Source organism: Brienomyrus brachyistius, chromosome 16 (genome assembly GCF_023856365.1).
Source record: "Brienomyrus brachyistius isolate T26 chromosome 16, BBRACH_0.4, whole genome shotgun sequence".
In the NCBI taxonomy this organism is placed as follows: domain Eukaryota; kingdom Metazoa; phylum Chordata; class Actinopteri; order Osteoglossiformes; family Mormyridae; genus Brienomyrus; species Brienomyrus brachyistius.
Window position 1 is genome coordinate 17,314,540 of NC_064548.1, and position 12,289 is coordinate 17,326,828.

At 40.7% G+C, this 12,289-nt stretch overlaps 1 protein-coding gene across 3 annotated transcripts in view; it reads left to right on the forward strand.

Annotated features, from left to right (window-relative positions):
- The window catches only part of LOC125709503 (protein TFG-like), a 29,004-nt gene extending 16,864 nt beyond the window's left edge, over nt 1–12,140 (forward strand). For all 3 annotated transcript variants that reach the window (XM_048978034.1, XM_048978036.1, XM_048978037.1), the window contains exons 7-8: nt 10,421–10,492; nt 11,328–12,140. In XM_048978034.1, coding sequence (XP_048833991.1) covers nt 10,421–10,492; nt 11,328–11,710 — 455 coding nt within the window. In that variant the 3' untranslated portion in view covers nt 11,711–12,140. The remainder of the gene's footprint in view (nt 1–10,420; nt 10,493–11,327) is intronic.
- The last annotated feature ends 149 nt before the right edge of the window (nt 12,141–12,289 follow it).

Genomic DNA, 12,289 nt, shown 5'->3' on the forward strand with positions numbered 1-12,289 from the left:
CCCGCCCCCCAAAAGACTAGCCTTTGCCCACCTCAGCCCCCCAGGCTGAGAAGGCTGTATAGGCTTAGGCCTACCTCCGACATGAAGCTTTATGACTTCAAGCCTTAAACAAAAAAGCATAACCTGAAACACTGGCTAATTGAAGAAGCAAGTGGGCTGAAGTGTTAACATTGACTTTGATGGTGTAGATCCCGTGTTCTCGAGAGATTCCGGCAGGCAGATGGTCCACAGCCCTGCCTGGGTTCGCTGCCCAGGGCTGCCAGTTGTAAATCCATTCCATCTGACAAATGAATCCCTATTTGACAGATATCGTTTACAGATATCAATAATATTAAATCACAAGCAAATGTGTAACATCAAATGCAGTGCATGAACTTCCTTGGGTCAGGTCAGACTTTGGTCTCAGTGAAACGGCTTGTTTTCATTTTCTCTGAATGAATAGATTTGATTTTTTGGAGAGATTAGTGCTTTTTTAAAGCATGCATAACATTCTGAACAAGACAAATGAGTCTTGTTTGGTTTTGTACAGTCCTGCTGTCTAGTTATACTCTTAGGAATACTTTTTAAGAGACTATGAGCAAAACTTCTCTAATGTAGCTCATTCAGATGCTCTTATTCAGTTCAATGTAGTTAACATATCTTTTGCCTGTACTGCATAGAAAATATTTGTTTAGAATGAGTTGCACTGCATTCAGCAAAGATAGGAAAAATACCTTACACATATACTCTCTCCTACAGTATGTCTGTTTACTATCAGAAAACACTAGAGCTTAAACTTGGTACACAAACTGTAGGTTTGTGGCTGGCAATGTTCAGTTGGCCCAGTTTATACTTCGCTGGATTAGGGAAGTGGACATTTGATAAAGGACCGGCTTTATTTTGGTTCCTTGTTCGACTGCGGAGTTCTGCTTGTTTATCGGGCAGGCGTTTAGCACTGTCCAAGGCTCATGACTCATAAGAAGGATTCATCGGCCTCTAAAATTGATATATGAGGTTGTTTAATTTGCTGGCCTCTTGAATCGTGTCTCCAGAGCCAAGTCATTCTCTGAATCATGAGCTCTTCCGGTAGACTATATGTTGTTGTTATTATTTTTGTAATGTTCAAAACTGGCATTGGCAGCAGCTATTCTTTATCCAAATCCCAAAGGTGCGGGTTTGAGTTTCTGTTGTAGCATGGGTGTCACGAATCCGTAATGTTACACTGAAGGTAATTTCACCTGGGATTCAAAGAGTTGTACTGTAAAACCAAAAAAAGCTATAAAGTCAGTAAGAAAAGGTGAGTGCTGTCACAGACTGGGGCTCTATCCCAAAACCACTGCTGGACTGTACCTCAAATATCTGATATCTGGAACATTAAAAATAAACTTTTTAAGATGCTGTGCTCTCTCAACAGCTGGGTGTTTCCCATTCCAAGTCATAAGCATTTCACTTTTCATCTTTGGCTTTGCAGGATATGGCTTTTGAGTCTGTTAAAAACAGACTTGGCAGCAGTGACCTGCATTGTTGTGGTTTGAAGTGAAAGATGAGGCTGTTTACAGTACATCTGCAGTTTTGAAGGACAGGAGTTTTGGGTTCTCCTCCATGCGGATTGTGCTCTGGAGAGTTATAGCTGAGCTACATGAATTAGTGGTTCAATTCTCCCGATGTTTCCAAATAGTTGGTCTCTGTGTAGGTTTTTGGTTACACTTGCACCTGTTACCTGGCACTCACCTCGACCACAAGATGATGAAGGGGTGAGTTTGATAAGAAATGTGTGTTTTACCCTTGGCAAACACCAAGGAGCTTGCGTTCCAACTGCCTTCATATCAACATTCAATTTATCAGACTTGACAGAGAGGGAAGAGAGGATGTACTTTGTTCCTCTACCAAAGCATATCCAACGTTCCATTTCCTGCCTTGACCTAATTGCTGTTTACCTTGAGAAAACCTTGAACCACCATATTTATGCGATGGCTTTTTGAGGTGTACCACGTCTCCAGAGAGAAGCCGCCAGCCTCGTTTTTTGCAGCCTGTTCTTAAGATAGTGATGATATGTTGTGGCTCTTTGTCAAAATGCTACGCCATCGATCATCACCAAGGACCGGGCAGCAACTGCTGAAGTTAATATCTCTTCTCTCCAACTTAAACTGAATATGAAGTGATACTTGACACGTTAGAAAAGAGGTTCTGCTATGGAGGGAACCATAGCGGTTTGGAGCTCCAGCAAATGTCTGCTTGGTCTCTTGGGTGGTTTAGCTGAATGTGTGGCCGCCCTACTTTTCAGCAAGGCACAGCAATATGAATTTCTCAAAATATATTGGTAATTTGTTTTAGAAGCAGCTCAATTGTCTACCCCAACATGCCTCCAGACTTTGCCAGCCAAGGATTTGGCACATACCCCTGAATAATTTGGTGCTGATTGTATGTGTCTTCTGCTGAACTGCTTTCATTTTTCATTATACTCCTGTGGTGTGCTCCTGGGTCTTGGGTGGTGTGTGCATTCTGTGAGTCCCTGGAAGTGGTGACTTACTTGGTATACAGCACAGTAGGGGTTTTTTGGGACACTTTTCAATCTCTTCCTCCCATTTTATTTTCACAAAGCTTAGAGTTTCTGCACCGATTCTACATGCATGCCACTGAAAAAATCTCCGGGCAAAAATGGGAGGATATTGTTTGCAGTGCTGTGGTATCCTTGAGTCTTGTAGGCACTTAGTATCGTCTTCACTTTGTTGGGAGTTTCCAGTTAATGTCCCTCTGAGGTTGCACACAAGTTGTAGTGTTTGAAACGTTGATGTAATGGGATGTGCTGTTTGAGTTTTTTACTGATGGAAATTGTGCTTTTTGGTGAGGGTACCAGAGGAGGAATATTTAACTTTAGCTAGCATCAGGATTAGCTTGTGTGTCTGTTCTGTGTGTGGTGGCTGCATGTTCCCCCATGTTGGCTGGCTCTAGCGTATATCCCAGTTTATACCCGCACCCCTCCCAACCCTGACCAGAATAAGTAGTTAGAAGAAGATGGATAAATGGGATTTAGCTTGTAGCAGCCTTGGCATTTTATAAATGCCGTTCCATTACCTGGCTGTGTGTAAAGCCATAACCTTAATAATGGCTTCTCAGCCCACAGGAAGTATGCAGCTTTGCCTCTCCAGGACCTGGTGAGTGTGTTAAGGACCAGGCTTATGTAATGTGGCCATGGTCCTGTTGAGAATAGAGTGACGGTGACTGAATGCACATGCCATCACTTAATTTGTGGGCTTATGCAGGTGGTTCCCATCATGCACCTTCACTTTCTTTTTCCAACCTATTTGCTTTATTTGAACAGCCTCTTTTGAGGTTTTTTTTTTTTTTAATCAGTGCTCTTATACTCCAGTTGTTGTTTGTACTTAGTATCACTGTCAGGATCTCCCGTCTCCTGTTTACTTTATACATCAAGTCTCTGTTCACTTCCTGTGCAGTGGAGGCATTAGATCTCACCGGCTGGCCTCAGTTGCAAGAGCTCTTGGATTGTTCTCTGCCTGATTGCATAAGGGGTAAGGGGTCGGGGCAGTTAGAACAGCTCAAAATGAGGAATAGAACATTTAACGAACCTCAGTCCTTGCTATACACAGCCAAACACCAGTTTAAATGCAAGCAATGAAATGTGGGAAAGCATCTGATTCTGAAAACACTGGTTGCCCACATCGTATAAAACATTTAAAATATTTAGCATGAATGCTCATCATACGCAGATGCCCAACTTTATGTATTTTTAGGAATATCTGTAAAATGCCCTATATGTAAAGTTTCTCAGCTTTGATGTCTGTTTTCTCGGGACCATTTGGCTCCTGTTTACTTGACCATAGTGGTTTTAAGAAGAACAGTCATATTGTTATCCATCCCAGTGGTGGCCTTTTCAGCAAGTTTCTGTCTGTGCTTAGATACAAAAATGGATATTTTAGCTGCAGACCATTTTACTACACTGTCTATGTCTACTGAATAGAAAGAATATGGTAAATAACTACCTAGTAGTCTATCAATTAAAAATTAGAGCAAGAGTCAGTAAAAATGAGGAGTAATGACTATCAGGAGCTCTTCAAATAGGAAATGGTGAAGAAAACTACAATTACTCCAGACATATTAAATCCTGCTGTCATTCAGCAAAAACCAATTATCTCTGAGTAGGAAAAACATGTATTTCTCCTTTGGTGTCTGATTTTTATTTGGCAGTCTTATGCAAGTGATGTGATCTTTTTTGTCTCTTTTTGGAGTGCCTTTCTCATTTTTTGTTGATTTATTATTTTAAATGATTTAGAGTTGTTGATACTGTATCTTTGGCTAAATAAATGTACCACCCTTAAAAAAAACCCGCTCTGCAAGTCTGCCAGATGTGCTGCCATCTCTTTCACCCATACTTGTCTATTGTCACGTAAAGATTTTACAGGTCAGTAGCTTAGTCATGAGGAAATAAGTCTGTTTTTATTACCTGGCCCTGGGTATTATTTGTTTCCAGATTGTTCGAAACGAGAGAGAGACATAATGACCTCGGCCAAATGGAAATGGGAGTCTGCTGCATGTGCTGAACCCTGCAGCTCTGTAGCCTGCCCCCGCCGATTGTCCAGCACATCTCTGCAACACTGTTTTGGGGAAAAACAGCATCTTTAGGTTAGTTTTAGGGGAGAATTTGAATTTTTGGCTGACAGTGTTTTGTTTTTGTTTTTTGTTTTTTTGCAGTTTTATTAAGCACTTGCTGTTTGGCTGCATAAGAAAAGCAACGTGGGGTGTCCATGACTAACCCAATGACTTGATGCGCTTAAAGTTGTATTTTGACAACAAAAGTATTGCTGCCTGTCCTCGCTTCACAGATTGTCATGTTTCTTGTCTAAGATGTCTTTGCTTCTTAACAGTATGGGTGGGGGGTCATTTAAGGAAACATTCTGTGTGATGTCTAACACCAGACTTTGTTATTCTCTTTGTGTGCTTTGTACTGTGCATGTGCAGTTTCCAGCCCAGGTCCTTAAGGCTTATGCTCCATGTCTGTTGCAGTTTTTCGCTATCCACTGCTGTCGTGGGTCCAAATTCACATTGCGTGAAAAGTAGACCCTGGAAGCCATGAGATTCCTGTGTGACACGGAGGTTTTCCTGTCATGCATAGTTTTCTCTGTGTACAGTCTACAATCTATGTAGTTTTATATAAGCATTGTGTGTGTAGTGTACGCCTGTTTAACAGACCATACTGTCAAATAGCGTACAGTGTTCTGTAGAAATAATAAGGTGTTTTTCTTTTTCTTTTAAGATTTTCTTTTGTCTGTTGGCGATTGTTGGAGATGTAAGCTCATTTCTGGTGTAAGATCTCAGTCCAGCTTTCATTCAATATCTTCTGAATTCTTGTTTTGTGTTTTCTTTACTTTCCAAGGAACTTCAGTGGAAAAAATCAATGAGCAGCTGGTTGACAGAAAGCATTCTTTTTTAAAAAAAATGTATCTCTCATCTAGAAGATACTGCTGGGAAAAAGAATCTCTGTCATTATTGGCTGCCTGGGGGCTGCAGTAAAGTGCTTCTGCCCCATGGACTAGGCTCTTCCGTTTTTAATATAGCAGGCAGACACGTGGGCAGAGACCAGCTGAAGGATTTAAATCAGTGCTTGGTTATCAATGTCAGAAGATGTGAAGGTGTCGGACAGCCACTGACAACTGAATTGACGAAAATACTGCCATAGAATGATGGATTCGTTTTTTTTTTTTTTTCTCTTCTTCACATGAGATGCATATGAGAAATACTGACCACTAAAGAGTGTTCTGGGAAAAACTGTACAAACACTTTTAGCCAGACAGTTATTATATCCCATAAATATTTTATGTCAGGATCATTAAGAATGGTGTGCAATTGGAATCACTATAAATGATAGTGGACAGGGAAATACTTACCACTTAGTTTGCAACCTGATGTAAAAACTAATTGTCGAATTTGGAACTACTTTCTACTTACTGCATTCTATGTAAGTGTAGTGAAAGTATTATGTTGAAAGGCAAGTGTGTAGTTTTTAACAGGGCAAGGGGTGGCCTCAGTACCATCCCATGTGACATGCTATGGAATGTCTGTCTATGCCAGTCAGTATTTCACCTGGCTTTCATATTGGGTAGGCCTGCCACGCCCACTTCAGTTTCTGAATGGAGACCAAGTCAAGACCAATTATCCCCCATAAGTACAGAGCATAACATTAGGAAGAAATGGAAAGGGGTCCTCATTTTAATGTGTTAGGTTTTATTGTCTATTTATGTTAACACTCCATCTTCTACGCCAGGGCGTAAAACTATTATTGCTGTGCGTAAAAGCATAATTCTGCCAGAGACACTCTTGTTTTTGCTTAGAGTTTGCTATCTTAATTAATTTGGTACCCAGGTTGGGTTTGCCTTTTGCCTATTTACCTTTGTTTTAATATCTTGGCACGATCATTGCAGTATAATGGGAGTGTTTCAGGCAGTTGGAAAGGATCATCTTTTACCAGTCTTTCCCCAGTTGGCAGAGAAAATAGGTTTAGCACTTCTTGTGAATTTTCCTGCTCCACTGCTGTTTATCTGTAATGAGGTTACGCCGAGTTAACAAGAGGTTGCCTCCAAAACCTTTGACTGATTTGCATTACCCTTAGAGATGTGATGTTTGCAGGAGTTGTTTTGTACACACAATAAAAATGCAATGGATCATGTGCCAGGGTTTTCCAATGATCAGTTAGGTTTCCATTATGGAAATCTTTTTATCACATAGCTGTTTCCTTTTTTTTTCTTCTGTCATGTCTCCCTTGAGGATCTCTCTGACAGTTGAGTTGTGGTCTGAAGGAAACTTCATAGCACTCTGTGGCCTGGGCCTCAGATGAAGGAAAGTGGGAGTGGGGTACAGATGGAAAGATAGACGGGTGACCGTAAAGGAGTGGAAGGGCTGGCTTAGGCAGAGATGGGGAAAAGAAAAGAGAGAGAAAAGGATTGAAGAGGTATAAGGCTCACAGCTTTGCTCCACGTTAACCTTTCCTCCAATGGAAAATCCAATAGCATCTGTAGCTGATGGAAGGTTGGGCACCATCGCTTCGTGGTTCTGTACAAATGTTTAGCAGCGTTATTTTTACAAAACCCCCTTTACTTTTCTTTCAATTGTTTTTAGAAACACATCTGTCTTTCAGATATTTTTGTTTAACTACAGGCCATGAGGCATCAAAACAGTCTCCAGTGTTTACATTTACCCAGCTTCAGCCAGAATGACTCATTGGTCTAGAGGGCTTTTACACATCTATAAGGCAAAGAAAAATGTGTGCATGTCCGGGGGGTGTTCTAATTTTACAGTGCCCAAATGCATGTGTTCACGTGCAGTTTTGTTTTAATACCAAATTTTTCACATGTCCCCTAGCGTTAGAGTTTATAGCACATATGTCATATGTCAGTTCCGATTCTGCCGGCAGACTTTGCATCATGTCATGTTTTGTTTTGTGTCCAGGCGACCTTGAATTTTTGGTAGCTGTGATAGGTGCAGGGCGGACTGCATGGTACTTACAAACAGGGGGGTCCTGGTAGAAAGTGGTTGCTTTATGTCTTATTTTTGTTTTCAAGTATAAATTATAATGTACCATTATAATGTTATAGCTTACTAAGTGAAACACTTCAGCAGGAATGCATAGCTAATAACCCCTTTTATTCCCTTTCTTGCTAACATAAAATTGGTTGAAGCTGATATTTCTATGTACATAAATGTTTTTCATTTTATTACACTTTTTTTTCACGGTTTTCCAGTTTAGCAAATAAAGCAGAGCATTAACATCTGCTTTTACTGAAGCCAGGACTGAAAATGCAAAGTTTTAATTTCTTGTTTTAACAACTTGGTTTGCACTCTGTAGTTTTCAGAGAATGGATCATTCTTCATATTTACTTGTGCTTTTTATTATTATTATTTCAATTTTATTTTAATTTTTCTGTCTTTTCAAAACCAGCTGGCGTTCTGAATTCAGATATATTGACATATAGGCGAATTAACCCCATTATTTTGAGATAATTCTGAAGTCTTTCATTAAAGGTCATTTGTTTATATGGCAAAATTTGTTACATGCTGTGCTGGAGTGGCCAGATGCCCTCTCTGTGCAGATCATGAAAGTGCTGGCGAGAAGACAGTGAGTTTTCCACTGCTTGGTTAATCACAGGCTTCATTATCACAAAATTATGGTTAATTTCCAACAGATCAAAGCAGCAGTAACTATGGCAGCAGCAAGACCAATGAGCATGCGTTTCAAAGTGACATATCTCCTGATGAGTGCACCAATGTAGTGAAGCAGGCTACAAATCGTCAGCATGTTACTTCACCCCAGAATGACCTATGCGTGCTGTATAATTTTGATGTTGAAGAACTGTTTCTGGTGTTTTTGAAAAAGTATTTGTTTTGTTCAACGGTAAGGATGTTAAAATGTTGTAGGTTAAAAAATGCTAAACAAACTGAATATATCACTAATTTAAAAAAATATATATTTATATACACACACACTGTCAGTCCTGCTACAATGCGTGATATCTCACACGAGCGTTTTGTCACATGATTGATATATTAGTACCAAGTAAGTCCGATGCAGCGTGGAATCACATTTATATTTGTGCGATTTTCAGTCGGAGAGGAAAGCACTGCACAAAATACAACGTGATATAGTAACGCTAATTGCTTGCAAAAACAGCTATTCAAGTAAATGATAGTGATGTGTGATTCGTGAGCGAATTGTTCTTTTGAACTGATTCTTTTCAGTGAATCAGCTGAGCCGGTTTTCAAGTCTAAATGAATCAAACTTTTTGTACATCCTAGCATTACACAGGTTGAGCTCTTGCATTGTAAAAATATTTGACAAATGATCATATAAAAAACAGCAACGTTTTTAAATTCACATACATTTGCTTTTCATACTCTCTCATATTGTCAGTCATGTTGCCTTCAGTGCCCTTCCATATTCTGTAATCCGTTGTATTTGTTCTGTGTACATGTGGCTCATGTCTCCTGACTAATGATGGCCAAAATGTTATTTCATGAACCATTTCCTGTATTTTGTAGCCCCACTAGATGGTGGTGTTCAAAAATAAAGGATCAAAGTATGCCCCAAAGTAAACCAAGAGCGCCATCTAGTGGGGTCAGAAAATACAGTAAATGGTTCATCAAGCGTCGTTTTGACCATCACACCTTCCGACAATCGACAAGTAAGCACGTTCGGCTGAAACAGTAACTAGGCAATTCTTGTGAGATTCATAAGACTGATTTATATGAATATTATTTATTAATTTATCATTGTTGTTGTTATTATTATTAATTTAACATGCATATAATTGCATTATTGACTATTGGTATTACTGTATTATTTAATTCCTTTTGTTTGGTGTATTGTATTCGTGTATTTTAGTATATGATTGTAGTGAGCACAATCACAATGTTTTTGAGGAATGCATTAGGTGGGTTGTAGCAGGACTGACTATATATAAAAATATTTATGTAGAGGTTTTCAAGTTTCATTTTTAGATTACCCTATATAATACAGATCCTTTAAATTATTTCCTAATCTGCAGCAACAATGAATACTGTTTTAAAGAAGTGTGGATACGTATGTATAGCATTTGAACCTAAATTAATTTACTGTTATGATTTGATAATTTGCAGTATTGGCTGTTAGTTCAATTAATCTGAAAATCATAATTGATTGTCTTTATGGGCTTGTTCCTAATGTCTGAATGCATTTTTTTGTGTGTGTTTTTGTAAATAAAGGGGGAATTGTCATTATTTGGCAGATAAAGAATAAATGCACCAAAAACGTGACACTGTAGATCATTTACAGTGAGATTGATGGATTATGGATGGTGAGCTGAACATCACAGTGGACACTGCAGCATGTCCTCCCAACACACCCTGGGTGGAGATCTGCCCAAAATGACTTGGGCCATTTGCCCAAAGATGCCCATTTTCCTGCCCATCAGGAAGGCGCAGTCTCATAATCCAAGCAATTTTATCACACAAATTGGGTAACTAGAAGAGGCTGGTTGAAAGCAATACACATGTTTTGTCTTCTAAAAAGGCCACAAAAACCCACAATATACATTTAAAATGTTTGAATGATTCATTTTGCACGTTTATTTGCCCTCTCTGACGTACCAGTGAGTTTGTGGTGAGTGTTGCGGTTTGTGTGTGGAGGTTTCTTGAGTAGAGGTCTCTTATTAATGCGCCAGTCTGTGTTAAATGGAGATGTGCTGTAAACAATCTGCTTTGATGGGTCTCAGTTCTGGTCATGGTTTCAGCATGTTGTGTGTGGGGGGTCGTAATTAGTATGCAAATCTGTTCTTCTGAGAACACTTCTTCTGCTGTTGCTGGCTGCATTATAGTGACTGCCTCAGGGTTTCAGGTACAAACTCCAGCCTGCCAACCCGTGTTGACGTCTCACTTGTGTCTCATGTCTCTCCAGCTCAGGTATACTCGCAGTACCAAGCCCCGGGTGGATACCCTCCCCAGCAGCTCTATGGGGTACAGTACCCAGGTGAGAAAAGGCTGTCCTTCCATTTTTGCCCTTCACTTCTACAAGAGCTGTGGAATTTGACACTCTTGAGTTGTCCAATATAGTCTCCTGCTCCTGGAATCATGATTGTCCTCGCATAAATCCTCCTATCAGTTATGCCATCTTTCAGCAGAAGGTGATTCACATATAACTTCAAGCCAGCACTTGGCAGAGGTCCTGAAAATACAGCTCTGGAAAAAATTAGGAGACCACTTTATATATTTTTAAAAAATCTACTTTTTTAAATCCTGATTTAATCCAGGTTCTGCTGGCAGAAGGCTGCACTGCGAGGCAGGCTGCTTCCAGGCTCAAGGTTTCTAAGACCGCAATACACAAGAACAAGGTGAAGAAGTAGTCACTGGCAATAACCAGATACCAGATAGGTAGAGGGCAGAAGCAAGTTTCTAATGCCAGAGATCCAGCAGTGCCTCGTAATTGGAGGATGACCTCAAGTGACCTTCAAAAAGAATGGTTAACTAAGTAGTGTGAAGAGCACTGCTTAGACAAGTCATACCAGGCTCCTAGAAGCAGGACTGAAGACCCATAAAGCAAGGAAGAAGCCCTTCATAAATGAGAAACAGCAGGGAAGAGCCATGTTGGAGTTTGCAAAAAATATATATATATACATACGCATTCCTGTAAACTGAGAAATGAGTAAAACTGAAAATTTTGCTGTGGTCTCTCAGTCTTTTCCAGATTGAGGCTGTATGTGGCTTTAAGATGTTCACAAAGGATGGGTGTCATAGCATTTGTTCCGGCTCCGTGCTGGATACCCTTCTTGTGCGTCTGTCTGACATTCTCTTCTCTCCCCATGCAGGTGGCACTTCCCATCCAGCTCACCAGCCAGCTCCCCATAGGCAGCAGCAGTTCATGAGTTACACTGCCCCCACATCCCAAACTGTTGCCCCCACCCCTGCAGCAGGATTCACAGGGCAGTCCCATGCCCTTCCTCAAGCAGGCCTTCAGTACCCCCCTGGAGCCCTCCCTCCACAAAACTACACCTCTTCAACCTCACAACCTACTAATTACCGCATGCCCCCCACCTCCCATCCTGGTCCTGGCTATCAGCCCCACCCTGGATACACCCCGTCCCCAGGAAATACAGGGAATCAGCCCCCTCCTGGGACATCCAACCCATATTCCCGAAGTCGCCCAGCTTACGGTCAGGGCTACACCCAGCCAGGCCCGGGATACCGATAAGAGCCCTTTCAGTGAGTGATCTTTTCCGGAGCTTGTAGCTCAGTTAGCTTTGGATCGTAGACTTTCCTGAGCCCTGTTAGTACTAAATCCACAACTGCTCAGTGCCCTGGACTTGTCTTTTTGGGAATGCACCGACGGGATTAAGTAGGATTCATTATGAAATGAATGGGGTTTTGTGTGGGCGTGTGTTTAACCGTGTTTTTGCCTAATTACGGCACATTTGCTTGTGTAAGTGAACTGAACGTGTGAAATCTTTTCACACTTTGAAGGCCACACCTTATGTTTGCCTCCATATTTATCTCTCTGAATATTCGCCATTTTCTTAATGGCAACTGTAATGACATGATATCTGAACGATGATTCCAGATTGCAGTTTTATTTACGCAACATTCTGCGTTTTCGGGAAGCTAATAAAGGCATCTTAGACCAAGCCTGACATTTCGTTTTTATTGCTGGACTCCTGTGGTTCTAAAGAAATGTCCCTGTGGTGATGCTGGTCTATTTGTGCCTTTTCTTGGGTTTGGAAAATTGCTGTAATCCCTGGTGCTCTATTTCTGTCACAATAATGCTGCGGCTTGC